Consider the following 23,374-nt stretch of genomic DNA (forward strand, 5'->3'; position numbering starts at 1 on the left):
AAAACCTTTTCATGTATTGAATATCCAATACATTCACTTCAGCACTTAATGGGCCACACAAATAAACTTTTTTTTTAGTTCCTTTTTCTACCCTCTTAAAATAATATCACTGAAGAGTTTGACTTCTGGAGCATGTCTGAATTGCTCAGTCACAAAGGTGACCAAATGAACTTTGAAGAAGTTGATGTATTCTCATCTTGCGGAAGCTAAATGCTGAAAGTGTCATGCTTAATCTGTTGTCTGTAGTTCTCAGACTAATTAGGATCTAACTAGGATTTTGCTGCATGATTTGTAATCTAACAATCAAGAACACAGTAAGCAAATGAGGACATAAGAAAGTTCTCAGTCTTTGTATAAAGTTGACATTTAGTACTGATTTAATTAATATTCTGGAAAGTTTCATTAAACAGTCTCCATCTAGAGTGATTAATATGCCTGTTTAGGTATTTGAGTGGGTACATTTATCCAACTGCACTGTACAGTAATATCTAATTGTACTCTGTGTGGATATCATATTTGAGTTTGCTAAAGTCCTTTTTTCCCATTCTCCTTGTAGCTGGCTTTTTTTACGTTTTGAGTTTGCTGTTCATTGTACAGATTTTACATCCTGCTTTTATAGTTTTAGCAGCCATTCTTCAGTAGGCTTTTTTTTCTAGAATGGCTTGCAGTGCACTATAAATAAGTAGACTAATAGTCAGCTCAGAGACTAACAGATTTTAATTTGTACATCACCGTGCTAAAAGAGATCTGCAAAATGATGAGACTCCATGATAAGGACCTCTTCTCAAAGCTGGAAGTAATCTAGAAACTTAGGATGAAAATTTTCTAACAAAAACTACTAAGAACTCAAATTTCACACTTAGTAACTGTATTATATTGTTATTGTAGAAGATATTTTCTGTAGATCAGCATTTAAGTTAAAGAATGCTTCGTGATAAGGGCACTAGCTACACCTTCAAATTTTGATAACTTTTTATATAAAAAGTAGGGTTTAATATGTGCATAAATGCCATTTCTTTTGTTGATTTTTTTTCTTCAAAGATTATGTTTAATGCATCTGCTGTTTTATATGCATGTAGTTACTACCATGTCTAAAGTAAGAGGTTGGAAGATCATGTTTTAGAAGTTTCTGGCAATTACTTTGCAATGGCTGTTTTTGTTCTTTGGTAGACCACTTGTGAGTGTTAGTTCCCAGGGCAACTGGAGAAACCAGATCTATGTTGCTAAAATAAATCATGTTGCTTGTTTGTTTTTCTCTTGGCTCCAGCTGTGGATCATTCTCTTGTACTTGTTCATGCTACTTTTTTTTCCTCTGGGTATGTGTGTGAATGTAGATTTCACATGTTTTGTGTGCTGTTTTTTCTGCTTCTCTCTCTTTGCTGTTTGTTTTACTGTCTTTTTTTTCTTTCCCTTATTTTTGTATTTCTAGGACCATTTCAGCAGAAGAGTATATCAAACTGTCAGATGCAATCTTAGACTAGGACATTAAAGAGTTCATCTAAACAAAGTTGGTTTATAGTTTAAATACATCCAGTTTGCTGTGTATTGAGTTTCTGATTGTAATCAAACACACGTATGCTCTTTTCTCTGCTTTCTCACTTTTTTATTTTTACTGTCTCCTTATATTTCACAGATAAACCTGAAAACTGGGATGTATGGTATGAAAGCAAATTTGATGACTGTGATAAAGAAGCTTGTCTGTCCTTCTCAAAAGAGATTCTTTGTGCTCGTGTCACTGTGGACCACAATTATTATGCTATTTGTCAGAACCTTTTATCAAGACATGCCACGTGGCGTGGCACTTCTGGAGGACTACTTCATGACCCGCCAGCTGAAATTGCCAAAGATGGCCGACTTGAGGCCTTGCTGGATGAGTGTGCCAACCCAAAGAAGCGATATGGTAGATTCCAAGCTGCGAAAGAACTGCGAGAATACCTTGCACAATTGAGTAACAATGTGAGGTAGTCCACAGTGAAAATTTTTTGCAGCCCTGGCTAAAACACTATTGCAAAGACACATAGAAAATGAAGTTTTGAACTTATGTGTTACAAAGAGAACATAAAAACCCCTAGTTTATCAGTTTTATAAATACCATAAAATAATAAATTTATGGTGTTGTAATGTTCCTTTGCAAACAGACAAGGTACTTACTGATTTAAAACTTGAGCTACTATTGACTCCCCTCCCTAACTATTTAAAAGGGAGTAGGTCATTAAAGACTGTGATAGCTTAATTGACAGCTTGTGTGTCAAAGGGTACTTTACATAAAACTGCATTAGTGTCACAGTTTTGTGAAGCTGATGTTCTTACTTGGAAAGTCAAGTTAGACTGGCCTGTTTTAAAGGCTTTTTTCCTGACATCATTGTCTCATTTTTGTGTTTGTTTAAACACCTTGAAGTGGCATTTACATCCAGGTAAATCTAGCTGTCTGCATTCTTTCAAATTTAACAGGCTTTCATTTTAATGCTGTGCAGTACATTCCTACTGTGAGTGCAGGATTCCTGTGTTTACTGTCTAATTTTAGGGGGTTTTACACTGTATTTTACTATGCTTAGACATTGTGTATTTTTTATTTTTTTTTTAAGAAAGATCAACATAAACTCAAATGTCATTTAAACTATCATTCATTTGAAGTCTTTTTAGTCCAGCCATTGGAAATATCACTTAATGTAATTATTGTACAAAATGTTTGCCCTTCATGCCAGTATATACACGTGACTGTTTAGCAGGAAATCACGGTATGAGCAAACTCTTATTTTTAACAGAGATAATTTGAGAATTGGAGAGAGCCTGCAATAAAAAGATCTGTATTAATTTAAAAACAAGAATTAACTAGGCCAGTGTAGTTATGCATAAACCAAAGAAAATGGTTTTGTTTATTAGTTTCTAAGCAGATAGTAAAGAAGAAATGCTATACTGTAGTGAAGCTAATAATTCTGAAGATTCAAATTTCAGTGATATTGGTTATTCTTTGAAGAGCTTCTGAAACTATGTGCTTATGCTAGAAGAAAACCTTCATTTAAGTAATAATGTCTAGAAAGTTAGATGTTGGGTTTACATCATTCCCAATTCTGTTGAATTCAAGTGTGATGGAGTTTACTGAATATTCATCTTTTGGTTTACCGGCTAAATTGATTAAGCTGTATTCACTCTAGACACCTTTTCTTGAACTCAGTTTGACTATTCCCAGTGCAGTTAAAATAGACTTGTTGAGGTTTGTGTAAATATGGAGTTGTTCTCATAAATTACAGTTTTGATAAAACCTCAGTTACTGCTACAAGAACTCACTTCAAAGCTTGCTGCCTTTTTTTCTTTTTTTTTTTTAACAACTACTATAATGCTTTGTTTTCCTGAAGTCTTACTCATAAAAAGATACTCTTAGGAAATGTATGCATATTACTTCTTGTAACAGTAATGAAGGAAAGTAGTATATCTTAAATGCCTGTATAAAATAATATTTTGTACAAGCTAAAAAGAATCTGAGCAAGGTAGTATGTGCTACTTTCAAGAGCAAAGCTAGTACGCCTCTCGCAGTGCATTGAAAGACTGATGGAAACTGTTCCTTTACCAGGTTGCTGCAAAGTGCAAGGTGAGAAAAATGGCAAACTCACTGTCTGTCCCTTCTTCCTCAAAGCTCAGAAAGTAGAGCCATATAAGATACAGAAAGCATTTTGGTTTCTTAGTTGACTATCTTAAGGGTATTTTAGAATTCAAAATTCTCACTTTAAGTAATCTTTGCCTATGTAGTCTTAATTTGCTCCCAATCCCTTGTTTCGTTTGCTGAACTTAGAATGCCCAGTGCAGCTTTTAAGTTTCATTTCTCCCCTCCCCTCACTGAAATATGGTTTTGCATGCTTCCTCTGGCACAAGCTGTCAGAGAAGGTTCATGTTATTTTTCATCATAAAATCCACTTATTTTAAGAAAATACACTAATCCTAAGACTAGGTAATTCTACTCTACCATAAAAGCCTTGACTTATCACTAAAGTTGATTTATAAACGTCTACCACATTTCCCAATGAGCGAATGGAGTATGATTGTTAAAGTTGTAAAAGAAACAAACACTGCCAGTTCTGAATAGTATTCGAGGCAGTTCTGTAGCTGTCAGAATGTCCTGTCAGATTTGGTCTCGGGTTTAGTTGCCTCAGAAATAAGTTACTAAAATCGATTATAAAAGGAATTTGGAACTTTAAAAAACAGACAAAAAACACTACAGGGAAAACATTGTGGAGAGCAATAAATCTTGTTCTGTTTGCACCTGTCAGATATTTATTGTACAATAACAATTTATATTTTTAGTCATTGCCCATTATTGATGAACACAGTGAAATATTTTTGAATGAGATGTTTGGGGTTTGTATGTGCATTACGATTGTCCTTTTGTACTGTAAGTTACTGTTTGATTGGAATATTTTATCAAAACTGTCTCCCTGTGCCTTTATATTACAAGAAAGTTGTTTCTGCAACTTCTAATGATATTAATAAAGAATACTTTAAGAACCTCATCTCAGTTATTCATTTTCACATTAGTAAGTCTTTGAAGATTGACTTACTTTAGGGTGCATTAAGATATACACAGAACTAATTTTTGTAGTGTTCCAGAATGCGCCATTCTCAAAAGTAACGGATAGGAACTTTCTTTCCTCCTCCTCGTTTCTAGTAGACTGATCCAAAGTATGAATTATCTGTCATGAATATTTTTGTTTTGGAGATTATCATAAGTGGAACTCATTTTCTTGAAAACTACTTGATCAAGCCATGTCTTTCTGTTCTGTTAACTGAAAGAAACTATTTTCAAATTAAACAAGTTGATATCTTCTCTCTTTATTGTTTGAAAAGCTTGTTTTTCCTTGTATTTAGAATAATTTATATTGCTAGTGCCACCGTGTCTTCAGTCAATACTCTAGCAGTTAATGTAATATAAATATATAATGACTTTTGATGGTTCTCCTTTATTCTGGATTTGTCAGTGAGCATTTGCATTTGAAACTGAAAGTCGTGCAGTTATACTAGAGCATGTATTCCCTTCTGACTTTCTGAGACTGTGTAAATAATAGGAATGTCTCAAAAACGCTTGCATCTTAAATTTTTTTTTAGTTGCACTCCTTCTGCCTCAACTTACGTCTCCAGGAACAGCAAACATGCAGATTGAAACTAGTAAACTTTCCAGTGTGACTCAGATGTCAAGATCATAATGATTTTAAGGTGAACCGGCATAACTAACCGCCTTTCCTTTCAACAGTTCCCAGAGTATAGCATAGTCTGATCCTGGTTGCCTTGAGCTTCATCAAGACGTGGTGTATCTGTTACTTTCTTACCAGGTACTTGTTCGTTGTGAGGTATTCTCTTCTGAGACTCTTCAAATATGTTAAATTTTGTATGCTACTCTGATTTACCACAAAGACTAAGTTAAATGCTATTTTCTTTACATTTGTTAATGTGGAGACCTTGGCTACCTTAAAAGGCGCTAAAATGTTTTGGTTCTGTACAGTCAGTCTAATGTTTTTGTAGAAACCAGCAGTGGTGCTTTCATGGATTCCTGTTTTTCCATATGACATGTCTGAATTCTGTACTAACTTCTAAGCTCTTTTGTTAGTTATCAGTGTTGTTTGAAACCTGTAATTTGGAGATGAGGATAGATTGGACTACCTGTAAAATGCATGTGTCTAGTGAGTATCAGAGAAATGTTCTGTTAGGGAAATTAATTGCTCAATTTGAAGATTTAGTGTGCAGCCTGTTTCTTCTTATCTTACAGGCTTCCCAAGCCTTTAAAAATACAGTCCATCGAATGGAAACTTAATTAGTGTTGATTTCACATACTTTATTTTTTGTTGAAGTTGCAATATGTAGACATGCTAATTTATTTGATAGCCTTCATCTGACTAGTTCACTAATTATTAGCATCACTGTTATTTCTACTTTAAATGTCTTCCAGGTTTTTGTTTTCTGCCTCCTTACTTCCAGATTATGTGCAGAGATGTGCAACTAATTTAAATAGACCTTTATCTCCTTCTAGTTTAATTTTAGGGTATTTTAAAGACATTTTTCCTATGCTGATTTGTCAGGTTTTTAATGTGACTTTTCAGATCTGACAAGTGTTGGCTTGCCTGGAATACTGTCGCGCATCACGTTCTTTTTCTGTTTCATATATGGTTGGGGCAATCCCAAGCACAAATACAGTTTAGGTGGAGAATGGATTCAGAGCAGCCCTGAGGAGAAGGTCTTGTGGTGTTGGTCAGTGAGAAGCTGAACATGAGCTGGCAGTGTGCACTCGCAGCCCAGAAACCAACCGCATGCTGGGCTGCATCAAAAGAAGTGTGACCAGCAGGTTGAGGGAGGTGATTCTCCCCCTCTACTCCACTCTCATGAGACTGCACCTGGAGTCCTGCCCAGAAAAGGGCAACACAGCTGGTAAAGGGTCTGGAAAATAAGTCTGATGAGGAGTGGCTGAGGGCACTGGGAGAAGTCTGGAGTCTGGAGAAGAGAGGGCTCAGGGGGAACCTTATCGCTCTCTACAACTACCTGAAAGGAGGTTGTAGTGAGGTGGGGGTCAGTCTCTTCTCCCAAGTAACAAGCGACAGGACGAGAGGTAACAGCCTCAAGCTGTGCCAGGGGAGGTTTAGGTTGGATATTAGGAAAAATTTCTTCACAGAGATGGCAATCAGGCTTTGGAACAGGCTTTCCCGGGAAGTTGTGGAATCACCATCCCTGGAAGTGTTCAAAAACCGTGTAGATGAGGCCCTCAGTGACGTGGTTTAGTGGTGGTCTTGGCAATCCTGAGGTAATGGTTGGACTTGATGATCTTAAAGGTCTTTTTCAACCTAGTTGATTCCATGATTCTAAGTTCTTTACTATGAGGGTGTTGAGGCACTGGATCAGGTTGCCCAAAGAAGTTGTAGCTGCCCCATCCCTGGCAGAGCTCAAGGCCAGGCTGGGATCGGGCTTCGAGCAACCTGGTCTAGTGGAAGGTGTCTCTGCCTGTGATAAAGGGGTTGGAACTAGTTGTTATTCTAAGGTCCCTTCCAACCCAAACCATTGCATGATGATTCTATGATTCATACTGAGTTTTATGAGCACATCTCACTATACTTCCAGAGGACAGCCTGTGGTAGTGTGACTTGTACTGTACATTACACTAATGAGCTTTTGCTAGATGCAGAAAGGCCCTGTGTCTGCTAGATGTCTTTGTAGAGCATGCATCTGATGTTAGGACAATGAAGAATCAATTGTTCTGGCAGTAGATGAGTGTTGCTATGCTGGAAGGATGAGTATATGCCTGTTCTGTGTGGTTCAAAAGCTAGACAAATTTCAGAAGCATTACTAATGAACATTTGCCAAGAATACTGACTTGCATGTTCAGGTCAGTGCAGGAAAGTTCTGACTTTAAAATAAGAAATAGCTAAGGCTGTTTTTTATACCTGGTGGGTTAACTCCAGTCTTTTGAGAACAGCCATGTGAAAGCAGAATGTACTTCAAAGCAAAATGGGCTGTTTAATATACACCTTGTGTTCAGATAAAAGCGTGTTTTGGAGGTGGGTCAGGGTTTTAAATAGCTTGTCTATTAGTCAAACAATTTTAATATACATCTTTCTATCTTAAAATGATGCTTCTGTATATGCTTATTTTTTACTACAGATACTAGCTTTTGATATTATTAATGGAGGTTTAGTGCATCCATTTAATGTGGCCTTGGTGTAACTACAGATTCCCAAATAGATATCCTATGTACTTTTAAAGCAGTGGGGGTTTCAAAATCTAGTGCGTTTTTATTTGTTTGTCTCTCCAAATATAGTTCTGAAGCTTATCAAATGGTTGAGCAGCTGATTTCATCACTGCCAACTATTAATGCAGTTTAATTGTGACTTAGAAGTTCTCATCTCCTTTGGTTGTTCAGGCTGGGATAGGAAAGTCTGTTTTTCTGTAAAATCTAGCAGTTCTCAGTGTGCAGCTATGTCACCTGGACCTTAATAGATGCTTTTTCCTTACAAGAAAACGTAAGAGTTTTCTTCTTTTTTGAGGATTATTGGCAGTTTCATATATTAATTTCTTTTCTTACTGTTGCAAATTAAGTTCCAGTTTCACTGTGGGAATGATCTACTTCCATCTGGAGAGAGGACAAAGAAATACTGGTCAGAATTCCGAGAAAATAAAAAGGCAGGAATATCTTGAACTTGCAGACTTCAGTGCCTCACAGTAGAAAATCAGTATACCAATAATGGGCCTAATTATTTAATGTCTTGTAGAATATCAAGAGCAGTCCTAGTTGTTTATTTAGATGTACTCATTTTAGAAACTCTATGTTGAGATGGTTGAGCTTAACATGCTTGCGCTTGCTTTCCTAAGGGTAAATTTAGAGTTCTGGCAGAAAGCAGATGTACTTGTCAACAACTTTTAAAAATTGCTGTCTTTAAGAGAGCTCTTTCTTTATCAACAGCCAGCACACTCAGTGAATGAGCAGAGACTATTTGTACAGTGACTGCACAAAGTTACATGAATATTGCAAAACATACTTTGTGTTTCAGTTTCTTGAAATTCGTCTCTTGCTTGTTATCTAGTTCTAATATGGGGCATTAGTATATTAAAAAAAAAACCCCAAAATTCATTTGCTTACTGTTTTAGAAAAACTAGACATGTGAAGACCTGATTTTTTTATAAAGTCTGGCAGCTGCCACTGAATTTCTTTAGAGGTAGAATAAGACTTGATGAAGGATGGAAAACCAGGTTTCTTTCTCAGGCTACAGCCTTACATTCTTTGACTTACATGCAGTCGGTTGTGTTTGTTTTTGTTGGTGGTGATGTTTTGTTTGAAAACTTCCTAGTTTACAAAGGAGGAGAACTTGACAGGGAAGATAAAAACAGTTTCACAGCCATCCCTTCAGCTGTTCACCTTCCAGTCCTTCTCAGCTGTACATGCTGTTACACTTCTTCCCAGTCTTTTTCTGCAGATACTGTCAGCTAGTCTTTTACAGTATTTTTGTAATTATTTTTCTAATTACTTGGAATACTGTAGGTTTTCTCCAAAGTCATTATACAAAACTTCATATTACATTCTTTTTTAGAAGAGGTGATGTTTTGTCTTTGCCAGATAGTAAAATTATATGTACATATGATATTAAATGATGTTTCTCTTTCTTCTTTTTTATATCCTGTTTATTTTCAGCATAATTCTTAAGTACAATTATAGTATAAATAGATTGGATTTGCTTTCTACTAGCATTATATTTTTTCCTTAATTAATTGGCAATTGAAGCAAAGGATTAGGGTCATTTAATTCCCTGTTCCTTTCAGGAAGGCGAGGGTTGGGTAAAAAGAAAACTGACTAATGGAAGCATGGTCACGTTCACTGCTTAAAATGTGAAAAATTGTGCTATACTACAAAAGTATGGACCAATATCTAGTTTTATATGGCATATACTTGCTATGATGTTCACGTGCCCTATGACCAAATACATACATTATTAGAAACCTTTTAGCAGTTTTGTGGAAATTCTTTGCTTCTGGACACAGCTGTCTGAATTTGTAAAGGTTTATCATGTATATGATTGCATTATCCAGATACTTTAACAGCAATAGGAAGGAAGGAAAAACTTTGGCAGAACTTTGTCCACTGAGCATAGCCATTCTTTCCTTGGTGCTGTGTCTGCTAGTACAGGGTTATGTCTTTCCTACCAAGTAGTTCTGTGCAGAAGAAGCTGCTCAGCAGACTGTAGCATTGGTGCCAAAGCCTCCACATCTTCACGGTGTACGTATTGGATTTTACTTGAGCCTAAATCAAGACTTGTCTCCTCAACTGAACATCTTCAGTATGCTTATGCTCAATTGGCAGTTTGAACTTGTTTATCTGTTAGGGCTTGAAAGACACTTTTGCACATGGCAAAGAGCTTCTGGCTTAGTTTTCCTTGCAAGGAACCTGGTTGATGTGCATGCACACTGTTCTGCAACCAAACCAACACCTGGAAGATGTTTGAGAGATTCACTTCAAATCTGTATTACTTCTCTGAAAGAAAATATTTATGTAAACCCAGACTAATAGCTAAATGCATTCTTCACTAGTCAGAATGAGGACCCTGCACTGAGTAAACTTCCTCTGAGTTCTTAAGTTTATGTATCATTTACCTATTATTTTTTCCAAAAGTCATACTAGTTTTATTTGTATATATGTGTATATACATGTATATGCACATGCACGCAGATTTTACCTATATAAATATATAAAAATGAAATTTGTATATATCTACACACATATATAGTACATATATGTATATTTAGTGTAACCTGCTATTGCAAAATTCTGATTGGATTCCAAGTTCTTTCTTGACTGAGGCTGATGTTTTACTTAATGGAAGTGTTTTACTGTGAAGATGCTGATGACCTTATTTCCCTGCTCTGTTGTCTATCTAACTAACTTTGATCAACAGATCTGATGCCTTTAGTACCTAAAAACTGATTTTACACTGGTGTTAATCTGTAACCAGCTGTTATTTGGAACAGACTGATGATCTTCCTATTGTTATTTGAAATCATTCTTAAGTAAGTTTTTTGATTTCTAATGTGGTAACTGAGCTTACATGCCACTGTTGTATTTGTACTTTTGTGCCTTACTGATAAAGAACTGTGATTTCTGATTGATTGATAGTTAACAGCAGTGTTTCGTTTGCCTCAACTTGGTATACCAGTCTTACTTTGAGGTGTTTTGTCAGTAACATAAGGGAAGGATTGCAATTCTGATTTTTAGATGTCCAATGGTCCTCCACAGAGCCCATTGCAGGAATTCTGACATGCACCCACAAGGACCCCATCTCTTGTCATTCCCTATATGCAGGATTGAGTCAAATTGTTTCTGTTGATGCCTGGATGTTGGAGGCATGAGAATATTCCTGTGTATTGGAGCAACCATAGTTGTGTGTGTGTCTCTCCCCACTTAAGGCTAAAACCTTGTAAAAAGGAGAAAATACATTTTCATAGCTGATTTTTTGTTATATCTTTTTTTGTTCTGCATTATTCCATACTTGTCTGGTGTTTATCCGATTATACTTTATGAGATGTATCTAATTATGTTGCCTTCGTAATGTTAAAATCATGCAAAAGTCACTTTTTAGGAAATTTGTATTGGTGCTTTTTTAAGTAGAATTTTGTAATTTTAATGTGGTGTATTTCCATAAACAATCAGTAATTGAAACACTTCTGCCAAGCGTAATTACGTTTTATATTATGATTGCTTGTCGGCACTTTCTGTATTTGGGCTCGCGATATGTTTTGTATATAGAACTTTTGCTGTCCACCAAAAACATCAGTAGCGTCACACTTGGATTTACCAAGGAAGTACTCTCTTTCCTGTCCATATTCACTAAAATTGGTGTGTGGTGTGAATACAATTGCAGTTACACTTGTCCTGTCCTGATTGAAATAATAGCTGTCCTTGGTTTCTGGTAGATTACCAGAACTTCTTTATTATGCAAACAAATAAAACAAGGAAAACTGTTACCTTGCTTAGGTACCATTACATTAGCCATGGTATGAGGTATATTTGTGTGAACTGTAAGTACCTGGGACTGCAAGCAAAAGCTGCATTAGAATTTTCCATAGATGGATTGCCATCGATCTCATTTTTAGCCAATAGTAAAATATCATAAATATATTCATCTGCTAGCTGATTTAGAGAGATATCAGTTCACCAGCTTTAGACTACAAACTAGTCCAGAAGTTAGAAATAGTGGTTTGAAGAGTGAAGCAAAGAAGAGTATCACTGCATGGAAGAAGCAAGCACAACTTAGGTAAGTAAATCATAAATTATGTTGGAATTTACCCCGTACTCAATCTTTTCTCACTAAAGAGAGAAATGCTGTGATTGGGATTTCCATATCTTGGCAGAAAAGGAGCATTGCAGGAGTTCAGGGCACTGAACAGCAGCACTTGGCTCAGCTGCAGAGAAACCTTTACCTCCAGTGCTCCTAGGGATTTCCTCATTGGTCTGGGTTTATTACTATTCCTGTGAGATGCCAAAGCCTCAGCCATACTAGAGTTTGTATCTAAGCAATGAGCCATTCTGTTGATTCATCTGCTGTTGCTGTATACCAAATTGCAGCGGTGTGTTTTAGCTGTGACAGGTGGGTTTCTGTTAGTCAGTATTCATATAGCTCACACCGCAGATCATGTAACGTAGCATGTCTTGTGAGGCTGCATTATGATCATGACAAGCAGACAGGCTGAGCATCAGAGAAAGGGAAGAAAATAAATATATGCATTGTACAAATGGAAAATCTATATTTGTTTTTTTTTCTTTCGTGGTTCAGAAAACATAAAGGAGATCTTTTGTAGATGTGGGTTGAAAAAATTTTAGAAAATGATACGTTTGTTAAGAGGAACATGGCTTTCATCCTAGAGATTTTTACAGAATACATAAAAATTAATCACAGATTGTTAAGACTTCTTTCTCCGTTTCTAATGAAGCCTGTGTTAGACACAGAATGATGTTAATGGATTGCAGGTAACAAAATTTTCATAGCTCAGACACATTGATCCAGATATGCTCTTTTAGTACTGCTTGAATAAGTGTTCCTTAGTGATTCCACATTTCCAAGTGTATCTTTTGTGAGACTGTAGGACTCTATTCTAGTCATCCTATTATGGGATCCTGCTTCAGGAGACCTGTATGACCTGTGTCATCTGGTATGATGATGTCTTACTTTTTTTTTTCCCCTCAGTCCTCTTTGAAAATGTGCTACATAGACCAAGGTGTTGGTCTATATAAAAAGGATACCTGAATTCTAACCTGTATCTCCAACTGTATAAGCTACTACAAGTGTGAAAGTGCCCTTCCGATTCAGTGATCTCTAATCTGAGATCTCTAAAGAGGTGAGTTAAACTGCAGAGAAAACTGCTTAGCAGTTGTGGAGCAATGGTATATTTGGATTACCTGGCAGTTCCCAGTAAAGTTAGTGGTTCAGGGCCAAGTACCAGGTACACTGGGATGGCTAATGAACTGCAGATGTGGTTTAAATGGATTTTTTTAAAGAATATAGCAAAATCCTACCTAATACTTGGAGGTGCAGGAGATAGGGGTTTAAAGGGGAACTCTAGATGACTATGAATACTGCTCATCTCTGATCAGGAGGCTTTTCCTATTATGTAAGTGTTATTAAAAGTCAATATCAAAATTTAATGTTCTTTGGTTAATTCTAACTTGTAGGATGAAATATCAAGGCATGTGGGAAACTACACTCTGTGGGCAAGTGACTGGGAGATGCGTGAAGAAAACTGGATTTGACTCTCTGCTAAAGACACCAGAGATTGACATATCTACAAAAGACCTACTTATAATTTAGAATCACCATGTTGTGGTGAGATTTAGAGTCTTTTGATGTAACATAGGAGTGTGTTACAGTGAGTATCTATTAAAAAACTCGATCCTGCAGTAGTTCTAAATTAAAATTGGAAACATTTCTCAAGTCATTTCTACTTTTACAGATTTGTGGTGGATTCCCTACAGTCAGCGTGCATGGGGAAGAAGGTGCTGCACAGTACGAACATGGTCCCTTCTTAAATCCACCTCTTCCTGTCATGTGTTCTGTCTCTATGAAAATGCTGGGGATAAGTTGAAAATGGTATTAGTAGCATCGTATCTGAGTGATAAATGGTTTCTAAGTGCATACGGAAGTATTTATTTAGGAAGTATTGCAATAAGCTGAATGTAATTGTTTAAGTTAAAGGAAGCAGGCTAATTGAAAATATACCATACAGAGGGATTGTAAATCACACTTCTCTTACTCCACATGCATTGCAGGGAGAGTAAACCATGTTTTAAAAAAAACCAAATAGTGGAAAGTCATTCAGGGAGAAGAAATTAGAAGAGCTTTTGTTCCCAGTGAGCTACACGTGGTAACTTGCATCTGTTTTAAAATGATATCAGTATACTGAATTGCAGGAAGAGCAGGTATTGGGGGGGGGAAGGTGTCAGGATCTGTTTTTAAGATTTATTTGTGCTCAATATTTAGCAAAAAGAAAAGAAATATAATTAGAAAAGCATGAACCAGGATAAGAGTTGTTTCTTCCGAAGAAGAAACAATGAGGGGAGGATGTCTGCTAAAATAGTGCCTGAGGCAGCTGAGAGATGTCCGCGGAAGGAAATCTGTTGAGCAGCACATAATCGCCCCAAGTTCCAGGTAGATGTTTATCTTTTGTTCTACCAAGTTCCTTTTGGTAACTGTTTTCTGCTTTACAATCAAGAGCCAGAATACATTTGACTTATGCTTTTCCTTACCTAGGGACGAAGGAGCTTAAGGCCTAGTGTTAGTGGATACTGGTACCTCAGTGCAGAAGCATGCAGGTAGAGGCAGAATGCTTCACTTCCACAGTGTTTCAAAGTTCAAAGGCTTGAGGTATATTATTTCCTAGTTCAGTTTGACGCAAAGTAGTAGCTTGCAAAAGGAAGCCTACAGGGGCAGCTATTAGCCAGTGTGCCCTTGTCGGATTCCAGTTGAAGAGAAAACAGTGTAGCCATGTATCTTGGATATTCCTTTGCAATTACTGTGACTGGGCTGAGTCCAGTTCCTAGGGAACTTATCGTTCACCAATATCTGACTGTCTGTCAGTGGATGTAATACGAAGGGATACTGAACAGTAATTCACAATGGCTGAAATGTGTGGTCAGGTGAGACCCCTACAAAAAACCTATTAACAGAGTATTCAGATCATCTGATCACAATTCAAAGATCTGTGTTATTTAATGATAACATTTAATTGAGGCCTATTCTTCTCTAGCCTTTCGATAAGGCCTCCAGGTTCTTGCTAGTTGTCCTATTTACAGATAACTAAGCAGCCCTTGAAGTCTGTAGCACTTTGACAAACCATGAGGGAAAATGAGACAACAGTCTACCAATACCTTACAGCTTTTGTGATGATGTTCAAGGTGTCAGAGATGCTTTGAAGTAATTTGTTCTGTTAAAAATGTTGCATGCATTCAGGGCATCAAAACCAGGCAGTGTTTTTAAAATTTATATATTATATATATTGAGTCCAATTTTGGGTCAAAATGTTCGCAGGTGCCCTTTTTATTCATCCTGGTTTGTACACCTGCAGGTTTTTTTCCCCAGTATGTTTTGAATGTTTTTATAGTTACAGACCACATTTTCAAAGCTGAGTGTAGAAAGTGGTAGCATTTATCTTACTTCCTGCATATGCTAAAATCCAGTAATATTTAACTACTTTGATAGTGTAAATTCTAGACTATATCCTCTTAACTGCCAACTTGTTTTCCTGGTGAAAAAGGATAGAATAAAATAATAGGTGCATTAATTGCCAGTTGAAATAGTACAGCAGGCTATGCTAAACCTCTCGCTTCCTCCTGTTTGCTGTGCATAAGGTCTCTATTTTCATAATACCATGTGAGAGAGGATCTTTTCATTGCACTTAACCAATGTACAACAGATAGATTTATGTAAAAAATGAAATATTGGTAGCACTTTGATTTTCAGTGGAACAGAACAATGCCTGAAGAAAATAAAAAGGAAAAAAGGAAAAGGAAGGAAAATAATCTGCTCAAGTAGAGCATTGATGTGGCCGTGGATCCTTCAAAATTCCTGGAGAGATATCTTGGAGTAAGTGTTGAATTCTCCCACTTCCTGACCTGCTACTCCACCCCATCCCAGAGAAGTGCTTCCTCCAAAAGTCCTTGAAAGACAATGCTGTGTTTTGAAGACAGGTAGTCCAGAAAAGCAGGGGAAGGGTTCTGTGACTTCTACCAAAAATATAGTTCCTGTCTCCTATCCCCTAAGCAGCACTTGATTTTTGCTGCTAATACATACCACAAAGTGCAGTGCGGGTCACTATAGCTTATGCAAAGACAACTCTGTCACACAATTATCCCTACAAGACATCTGCCTCTGGGTTTTCCATGCAGTAATGTTTGGGTACCGAAACAACCCTGTGAAGGCATACAGTGTGTCTAGGTTTGTGTGAAGTTTTAAAATCAAATGGCTGAATTTCTCTTACTGTTGTGCTACATGTAGGTGCAGTATGTTACCAGAGATTCTACCAGGTTTTGAAGACTGGTATTTGTAGAGAGCCGTTTCAGAAGGGCAATATTGATTGTTACTACACTGAGACCATAAGCAGGGGACGTGTGTAATGTGTAAGTGTTAAGGTTGTGTTTTAGTATTGTTATTTGAGAATGGACTCATATATCAAAGCAAAGCCTGGACTTGTTTATGGTGCTGTTTGTTAGATATCTTTCTCTATAAGACATAAATAGTAACATTAGCAATGATAACATTATTGGCTATAATTCATATTATCGTAATGTCTAGGCACTGCAAGGACCAAGCCTCTCCATGAAAGATCTTTATAAGATAGAGAAGCCAGGAGACAATCTTCACCCAGAGAATAAGAATTTATTCTGTATGTGGATGGATCAGCAAAAGGTGTGGGAGGAGGTAACAGTAAAACAAACCTGGTCAGCACTGGAAACTGCTGTCTTAGGTCACCAACCTAACTGTTACCATCTTGTACTGTCCATAGGCATTGTGACAGCAGGGAACTAGGGAATCTTTAATTACTTTACAATTCATCAAGGAAAGGGTGAGGTTCCAACAGTGAAGGACACAGAAGAAATCACTGCAGTTGGTGTACAACATACAGATTTTAAGTAGACTGTTCTAGGCCAAGTCTTTCCCTGAAAGGAACTCTTGATTGTTGCTGAGACCATTTAAGCCTGCTAAGCAATTCTTTTGGGTATATAAAGTGCTGTATTTGGGGCTTTAAAGTGTGGCTGAACTGTGAAAATCTCTCTCACACAGAATTGAATGTTCAAGGTTTGTACTACAACATCTATATACTTATTTATTTGTAAAGCATAACACAGGAAGCATGTCCAAGCCTGGTAGGAGAGGCATAATAATCTTCCAGCCTGTTTCCTTTGCACATGCCAGGTTTCCTGGAAAGAAAATGCAGGTGTGTGGGCTCAAAGGATTCCAAGAGTCCTCCGAGAAGTGGGATTGAAAATACCTTGCAGCTTTTTGTTGCAAGTAAGCTCAAGTGCAGAAGAGAGGCTGAGAGGTTGCAAAGAATTATTTAATCCTGAAATGTAAAAAACATGAAAATTCTGGGCTAAAGTTCTGATATTTCAGGAAATACGTATTGCTGCGTCAGATTCTCTAGGATTTTATACACTGAAAAGCTTGAATCCTTCTCCACTTTTCTCCCAGGTTGTTCGTACAAATTTTTCTTCTTAGTTTTTCTTCAGCTTTGAAATCTAGGTTACAATACTATGAAGTGAAGGCATTTAATGCTGTACCATACATGATTATATTTGCTTGTACAGAGTTTCATAATGCAAACCTCTGTGGAAAAAGGTAACTAGAATTCCAGCAGTAACTTTTCCTTGTTCTGTCTTGGAAAGAGAAAGATTTCTTTGTGCTCTTGATTCTGCTTACTCCAGGGCTTTCCTGACAGCTTGGAAGGATCAGAACAAGTCTGTCCTAATAGAACTGGTTTTGAAAGATTAACATTTAAACAGTGTAATCTTCCCTATACCTCAGTGCCGAATGGATTGAGCAAAGTACTTAAACACACGTTTTAAATTGAAGTTTAAGCAAAGTTGCACAATATGAAGTTTACTTTTGTGTTCCCTTAAAATGTGTTTGAGGACCATTAAGTGCATGCATCCTTTCAGGAAAACTTTATTAGACATCAGAAGAAATTGATTATGTCTAGATTTGATGTAAGCTTAATGTGCAGTGGGATTGCTGTCCATTAGTTTTTGGTTTTAATGACCAGAATAGAAAATTAAAGACAAATGAAATATTTAGGAAACTATTATTATGCCTACATCAAGCTCATCATGCAATTAAAAGGTTTTAATAATAGTGAAAAGAATATGCTCTGTAAATTTTAGAGTTGGTGATGTTTCATTTTCAGCTGTTGAGTAAGAAGTGTGGGAGCTGGTAGTTCCATTTAATTTGTTTCTCTGCTAACTTAAGTCTATAATCAGACAGACGTTTAAAGAAAGGTTGATCTCCAACTTCCTCTTACAGTTGGAGTAATATTTGACTCAAGGAGGGCAGCAAATTGAGTAGACAGATTCAATAGAAGACATCATCCTTTTCACGTATCTCTAGTACTTTTTCAGTTAGGAAAGAGCTTATGTATCTATTAGATGTAGCTGCAAAGGAGGAGAGTAGCTCCTCAGCAGGCAGTGTAGCACTGTTTTTCCTTGGTTTACAAAAGGGACACAGTCAGTTCTACTGCTTCAAATTCTTTAAACTGTCTTTTAAGTAGTTATTCTTAAAATGTTTACCTTAGTGAAAGTAAAGCTTGTTTTAACTTGACATGATAACAGAGAAATTACTTTAAGTATTGGCTTCATTGAGAGGGAGTCTGAATATCACCTCCTAAGTGCTTAAGTTCTTATGCTCTGGTCCTTATAGTTAATGGAGAGGCTCTTTCAGCAGTGGTTTAAAACCTACTTCTAGAAATACAAATTTATACGAATAATACAGTATTACCTAAAAAAAGGAAAATAAGATAATATTCAGGAAATTGTGCTAAAGAAACAGACAAAGCAAAATGCTGGTGTATGGATATCAAATTTATCGGCATGAATTTTCTGATACGAGAGACATAAATGAAGGTGGAACTCTTATTTGGTATTTCCCAAATGAGATTAAAAAGGTAAAAATTAAAGGTGATTATTCTAGTAGTGTGTGCATAGGAGAGCTGGCTAAAATTGTAAAGGTTCTTCTTCAGTATTTTGAACTTCAAAGATGAATGTTTCCTGAAATGTCACGCTTCCATTACATATGGTTCATAACCTTTAAACATGGTTACAGTAAAACAAAACCTATTTCAGATTTAACACATTAATCCTTTCTGAGAGCTGTGCAAAGCTGTATTTTTTCACCAAGCATTCAGCTGTGGTCACTGGGGTTTCCATGGGTCTATTCCACAGAGACACTTTGCCTTTTAGCAGGTAAATGCAGATTTTTCTCTAGCAAAACTGAGAAAAATCTGGCCTCAGAGACAAGCAGCTCCATACAATGTGTAGTGATACCCTCTGTCTGTAAATCTTTTGAGAGCTAGGAAACCCATTTCACAGTGCTGCCATAACATTGTGCTTTTATTGGCAATTTTTTTAAACACCTCTAGTAAACATTGTCAATGAAGCTGCATGTTATCACCCGAGTGCCATGTGGAACAGTCTTCCAACCTGAGTATTTAAAAATGAGGTCGTCAAACCAATAATGCTGGATAATATATGGGTCCTGTATTTTTCTTTGCAAATTCATTCATAATATGTGCTAGGCTGCATACCCCCACTGTATTCAATAGTTTGAGAGAACGGCTTTTCTGATGAGTTTATTGTTTATTTGCCAAAAATTATACGTGCAATGGGTCATTATGTAACGCGGCACTGGAGCTGTATTGTTTTAGGGGGATAGAAGCATTTCCAGAAATACTTTTAAAAGGACAAAGGCAAATTGTTCAGAAGTGGAAGGTCAATGGCAGTTGGATCCCTCTATCTCTATGACTTCTATTCCATAAATTCTGATAGAGAGGGAGGAAGGAAGTTGAATGCAGAAACATCTGTGTTAAAATGCTTAGTAACTTTGGCACCTGAGCAGTGAACTCTCATAATAACAAATAGGCCCAGCTGGTGGATGGGGGAGAGACTAGGAAGAGCACAAGCAAGAAAACTCCTGGGTCAACATAAAGAAATTTTAATGAGTGAAGGGCAAACCTCAGTGATGCGAAGGCAATCCCGCACCCCTTCCCTCCAGCAGAGCGATGCCCAGCCAGTCTCTGAGCAACAGCCGCCTTGGCAAGACAACCCGGCCCCCTGCTCCTTCCTCTGCTGCCAGATTCACTGCTGAGCCTGGCACAGTGGTATGGGATGTCCCTTTGGCCAGACCTGGCATTGAACCCGCCCAGTCTCTTGCGCCCCCCCCAGCCTGCTCCCAGGGGACAGAGCGGGAAATGGAGAAGGCCTTGACAGGATGCAAGCAGTGTTCAGCTGCAGCCAGAACACTGGTGCGCTATCAAGCCTGTTTTAGCTGCAAGTCCAAACCTCAGCACTATACAGGCTGCCATGAAAAGTTAAACTAGTCCCGGGCAAAGCCAGTACAGAAATGATCAAGGTGAAACTGCAAAAGAGACTCACAAAGGCTGCTGTTACAGGGAAAAATACGTTCAGGGCAGTATTTCATTTCAACTGTTTATTTCAACAATTTATACTTAGTTTAAGTCTCTTGGATTTTGGAGGTAATATTGTCTTGTTAGGAGAGATGATAAACTGATCTCAAATGACTAGTGGTTTATTGAACATGACCTAATTATAGTGAGGTGAATGGGAAATATCTTCTGACAGGCTGAGAAAAGCTCTGTGGGAAAGAGCTATGCAAGGTTGTCTTAACTGTGGCAGGAGATGAATGGAAGTTAACTCTTGAGAGACTGCTGCAGGCACTTAGATAATTGGATGATAGTAGCTATACTGGAACCCAGATAGAATAATTCAGATGCGTTTGAAGTTGTTAAAAGGACTAAATCCACTTCAGAGCAGCAGCATGACTTTGAGTACAGTTTCTTTGGAGAGCCCTGCAGTGAGTGAGCTTATGTCTCTCTGTCTCTTATCAGACAGATAAATTAGTGCCCACAGTACTTTTCTCAAACGGATCTGAGTTTTTAGCAGTTAAAATTCTCCCCATAGGAATCAATGTTACCTATTACCTCAACAGCCCCAGTGGACTCTGCTATTTTATGAACATGAAGTTCTGTGGGCTGTACAGTTTATTTATTTCAAATTACCTGAAATGTGCCAGTAAACAGTGGTGGAGAATGTAATCATGTACTGCAAGCCCCATAGATGATATACATTTCCTGCTAGTTGCATGATAATAATAATGGTGGCAAATGGCCCCAAAGACCTGGAAACTGAACCAAATCAACAGCAAAAAGCGGTGGCTGTGCTGGGGTGTGTTTGCTGCCAAGTCTATGTGTTCTTTCAGGGTATAAGACAGTAGAGGAGCTGCAGAAATGGGGCATAGCTGAGTTTCAGTAAAAGTGTTTTGTGTTTTTTCAGGCCTCTATTGTTTATCAGCTAAAGGTGAAAAGCTGTAATTGCCGAAAGGAATCACAGTCTTAGTCTTAAGCCCTCGAGATCTCTCAGTTTAGAAGCTTTGCAATTGATTTCAGGAGTGTGGCCTGGGAGAAATAATAGATAAGAGACAGCATCATTTTGGAGTCATTTGGGGGACAGAATATAGAGAAATTGGCTGCAAATGCCACCCCCCTTCCTCCTTTTTGTATTTTAAAAGAATACAGAGATCATAATACCAAAACTTTTAACCTGTAAAATTGCCATTATCATAAACACAATTAACATACCAAACAAATGATTTTTCTTCTTTTTGTTTTGATTTTATAATAATGGTTTAGATACAATAGAAGCCAAGTGCACAGAATAACTGCAGATTCTGAAAAGAATTTTGATCATCATTAATATTTGAAAATAATAAAAGCTGGAATTGCTGGAAAAAAAATAATGTGCAGTATGAGTTCTCACAAAAGCGTGTTTAATTTTCAATTATGGACAGTTTAAAGCACCTATATGCCTATATTTGAATGCATTTCTAGAACCTATTGTTTTACCAGTTTGACTTCAGTTTCACAAAACTTTCGTTTCAATTGTTACACATGTAAGGTCATACTAAATTAAGTAGTAATTTAAAAATTGATTCTGATAGTTTCAAATGGATACAGAAAAATTAAGGCTGGAAGAAATGCTAAATACAGAATTTTAAAAGCATCCTTATTGTGATTCACAACATTTTATCTTTTTCAAATGTTTTTTTATATGGTATTCAAAGACTAGAATATATATTTTCTTTAGCTAAGAGAAACAGGTTGTTTCATAAGCCCCCAGAAGAGGCTGGTTTCGCTTGCTTGCCATGCACTGCAGTGCTATGGTTAGGAGAGAGGAGCGCTGACTAGTCAGATGGCTGCTGACAAACAAAAATGGTTGAATCCTGCTAATCTTCCCTTTTGGGATGTACTAATTTGGGTCTCTCTTCTCTACAAACACAAGTTGACAAGAAAGCTTGAGGAGTACAATTAAGTTTGAAACCACAGCTCCTTTTTCAGAATTGCCTGAAATCAGCTAAAGGATTAAAACCTGTCTTGACAGGCAGTGTGGCTGGGCAAGCGTTGCCTTCATAGGAAAAAAGGCTAACCCAAACCTTTCCACAGGTCTCCTTCCGGAACCACCTACTGCCAACCAAAACCTTGCTCCCTCTGTGATTATTTTTTGTTTAAGTCACACCCTCCCCATACTGAAAACTTTAGGCCTTTGCCAGCGCTGGAGCCAGGTACAAAGTCAAAATCACTGTTCTCCCAGAAAGTGCTGGTTGAAGATATGAAGGCTCAGTCCTGTATTTGGTTGATGGTTTACATTTCATTTGAGTTTTAGATGTTTTATGGTATCTAGGGAATGAAATGTGATCCTATGGTATTTTAGTGAACTGACTTAAAATGTATCCTTTTAGCCTCATGAAGAGGTATGAAGCTCAGTGTGTTTTATAAACTGGACATTATTTCCATTCAAACAGAATGAAAGCTCTAATATTTTAGTTAGCATTCTGAACAATATGTTTGTCTTTTCTTGCTTTCCCTTGAGATTTTTCTTACCATAGATCTGTGTTTTTTGCTCTGAACAGGAAAGTTGTTTCTAGTAAAGTGTTAGAATATATTTTCCTCCCTTACTGTCTAAAATGAGCTCTTCTTTATCCTGTATTAGAAGTGTTACAACCTCTCCTCTGCAAAATGCACATTCTGTAAGAAGTTAATAACAGTAGGAAATTAAGCTAAGAAGCACATGCCAAATAACCTAACTGTACTTTTCACAGTTATGAGTAATCTGCACTTCTCTTTCCTAACGCCTTGACTAAAAAGGCTTATTTAGCGTCTGTGCTTCAAACTGTAATATAGTGCTTCATTTCCCTCATAATTTCTGAAGCTGGGAGCTGAAATAATGTTTTTCTGGACCTTAGCACATTGCTTGATCTTGCAAAGTCTATTTCATGGTCTGCTAGATCCTAATGGAGGTTGTTGGTAATGAGATAACGTTTATTTATATAAAAGTAAATTTACTGCCAACTGCCTAAAACTTACAAGCAATCAAAGTAACAAGTTGTTTTAAGTTTTTAGTTTGTTTTACCAGTATGTAAGAAAATATAAAGGTCACAATTTCAGCTCCCTAACAAAACCCCGAAAATACTATAGGTTTATGTCACGGTATCAAGACACATTGTCTTTGCAAACTTTTAAATGAGTCTGTGTATTACTGTTTCTGTTGGACATGCATTTATGTTTGGAGCTTGTGCTTCCC

At 37.2% G+C, this 23,374-nt stretch overlaps 1 protein-coding gene across 4 annotated transcripts in view; it reads left to right on the forward strand.

Annotated features, from left to right (window-relative positions):
• DIPK2A (divergent protein kinase domain 2A) overlaps positions 1–17,494 on the forward strand; it is a 32,790-nt gene extending 15,296 nt beyond the window's left edge. Inside the window, exons 3-6 of one of the 4 annotated variants that reach the window (XM_030493880.1) lie at positions 1,616–1,961; positions 5,243–5,736; positions 7,664–7,668; positions 17,482–17,494. In XM_030493880.1, the coding sequence (XP_030349740.1) occupies positions 1,616–1,961; positions 5,243–5,261 (365 nt within the window). In that variant the 3' untranslated portion in view covers positions 5,262–5,736; positions 7,664–7,668; positions 17,482–17,494. Of the gene's footprint in view, positions 1–1,615; positions 4,392–5,242; positions 5,737–7,663; positions 7,669–17,481 lie in introns of those variants that run through there. The other 3 variants (XM_030493882.1, XM_030493883.1, XM_030493881.1) reach the window with 3 other exon arrangements.
• Positions 17,495–23,374: the final 5,880 nt, after the last annotated feature.

The sequence above is a fragment of the Strigops habroptila genome, chromosome 8 (genome assembly GCF_004027225.2).
Source record: "Strigops habroptila isolate Jane chromosome 8, bStrHab1.2.pri, whole genome shotgun sequence".
Lineage (NCBI taxonomy): Eukaryota > Metazoa > Chordata > Aves > Psittaciformes > Psittacidae > Strigops > Strigops habroptila.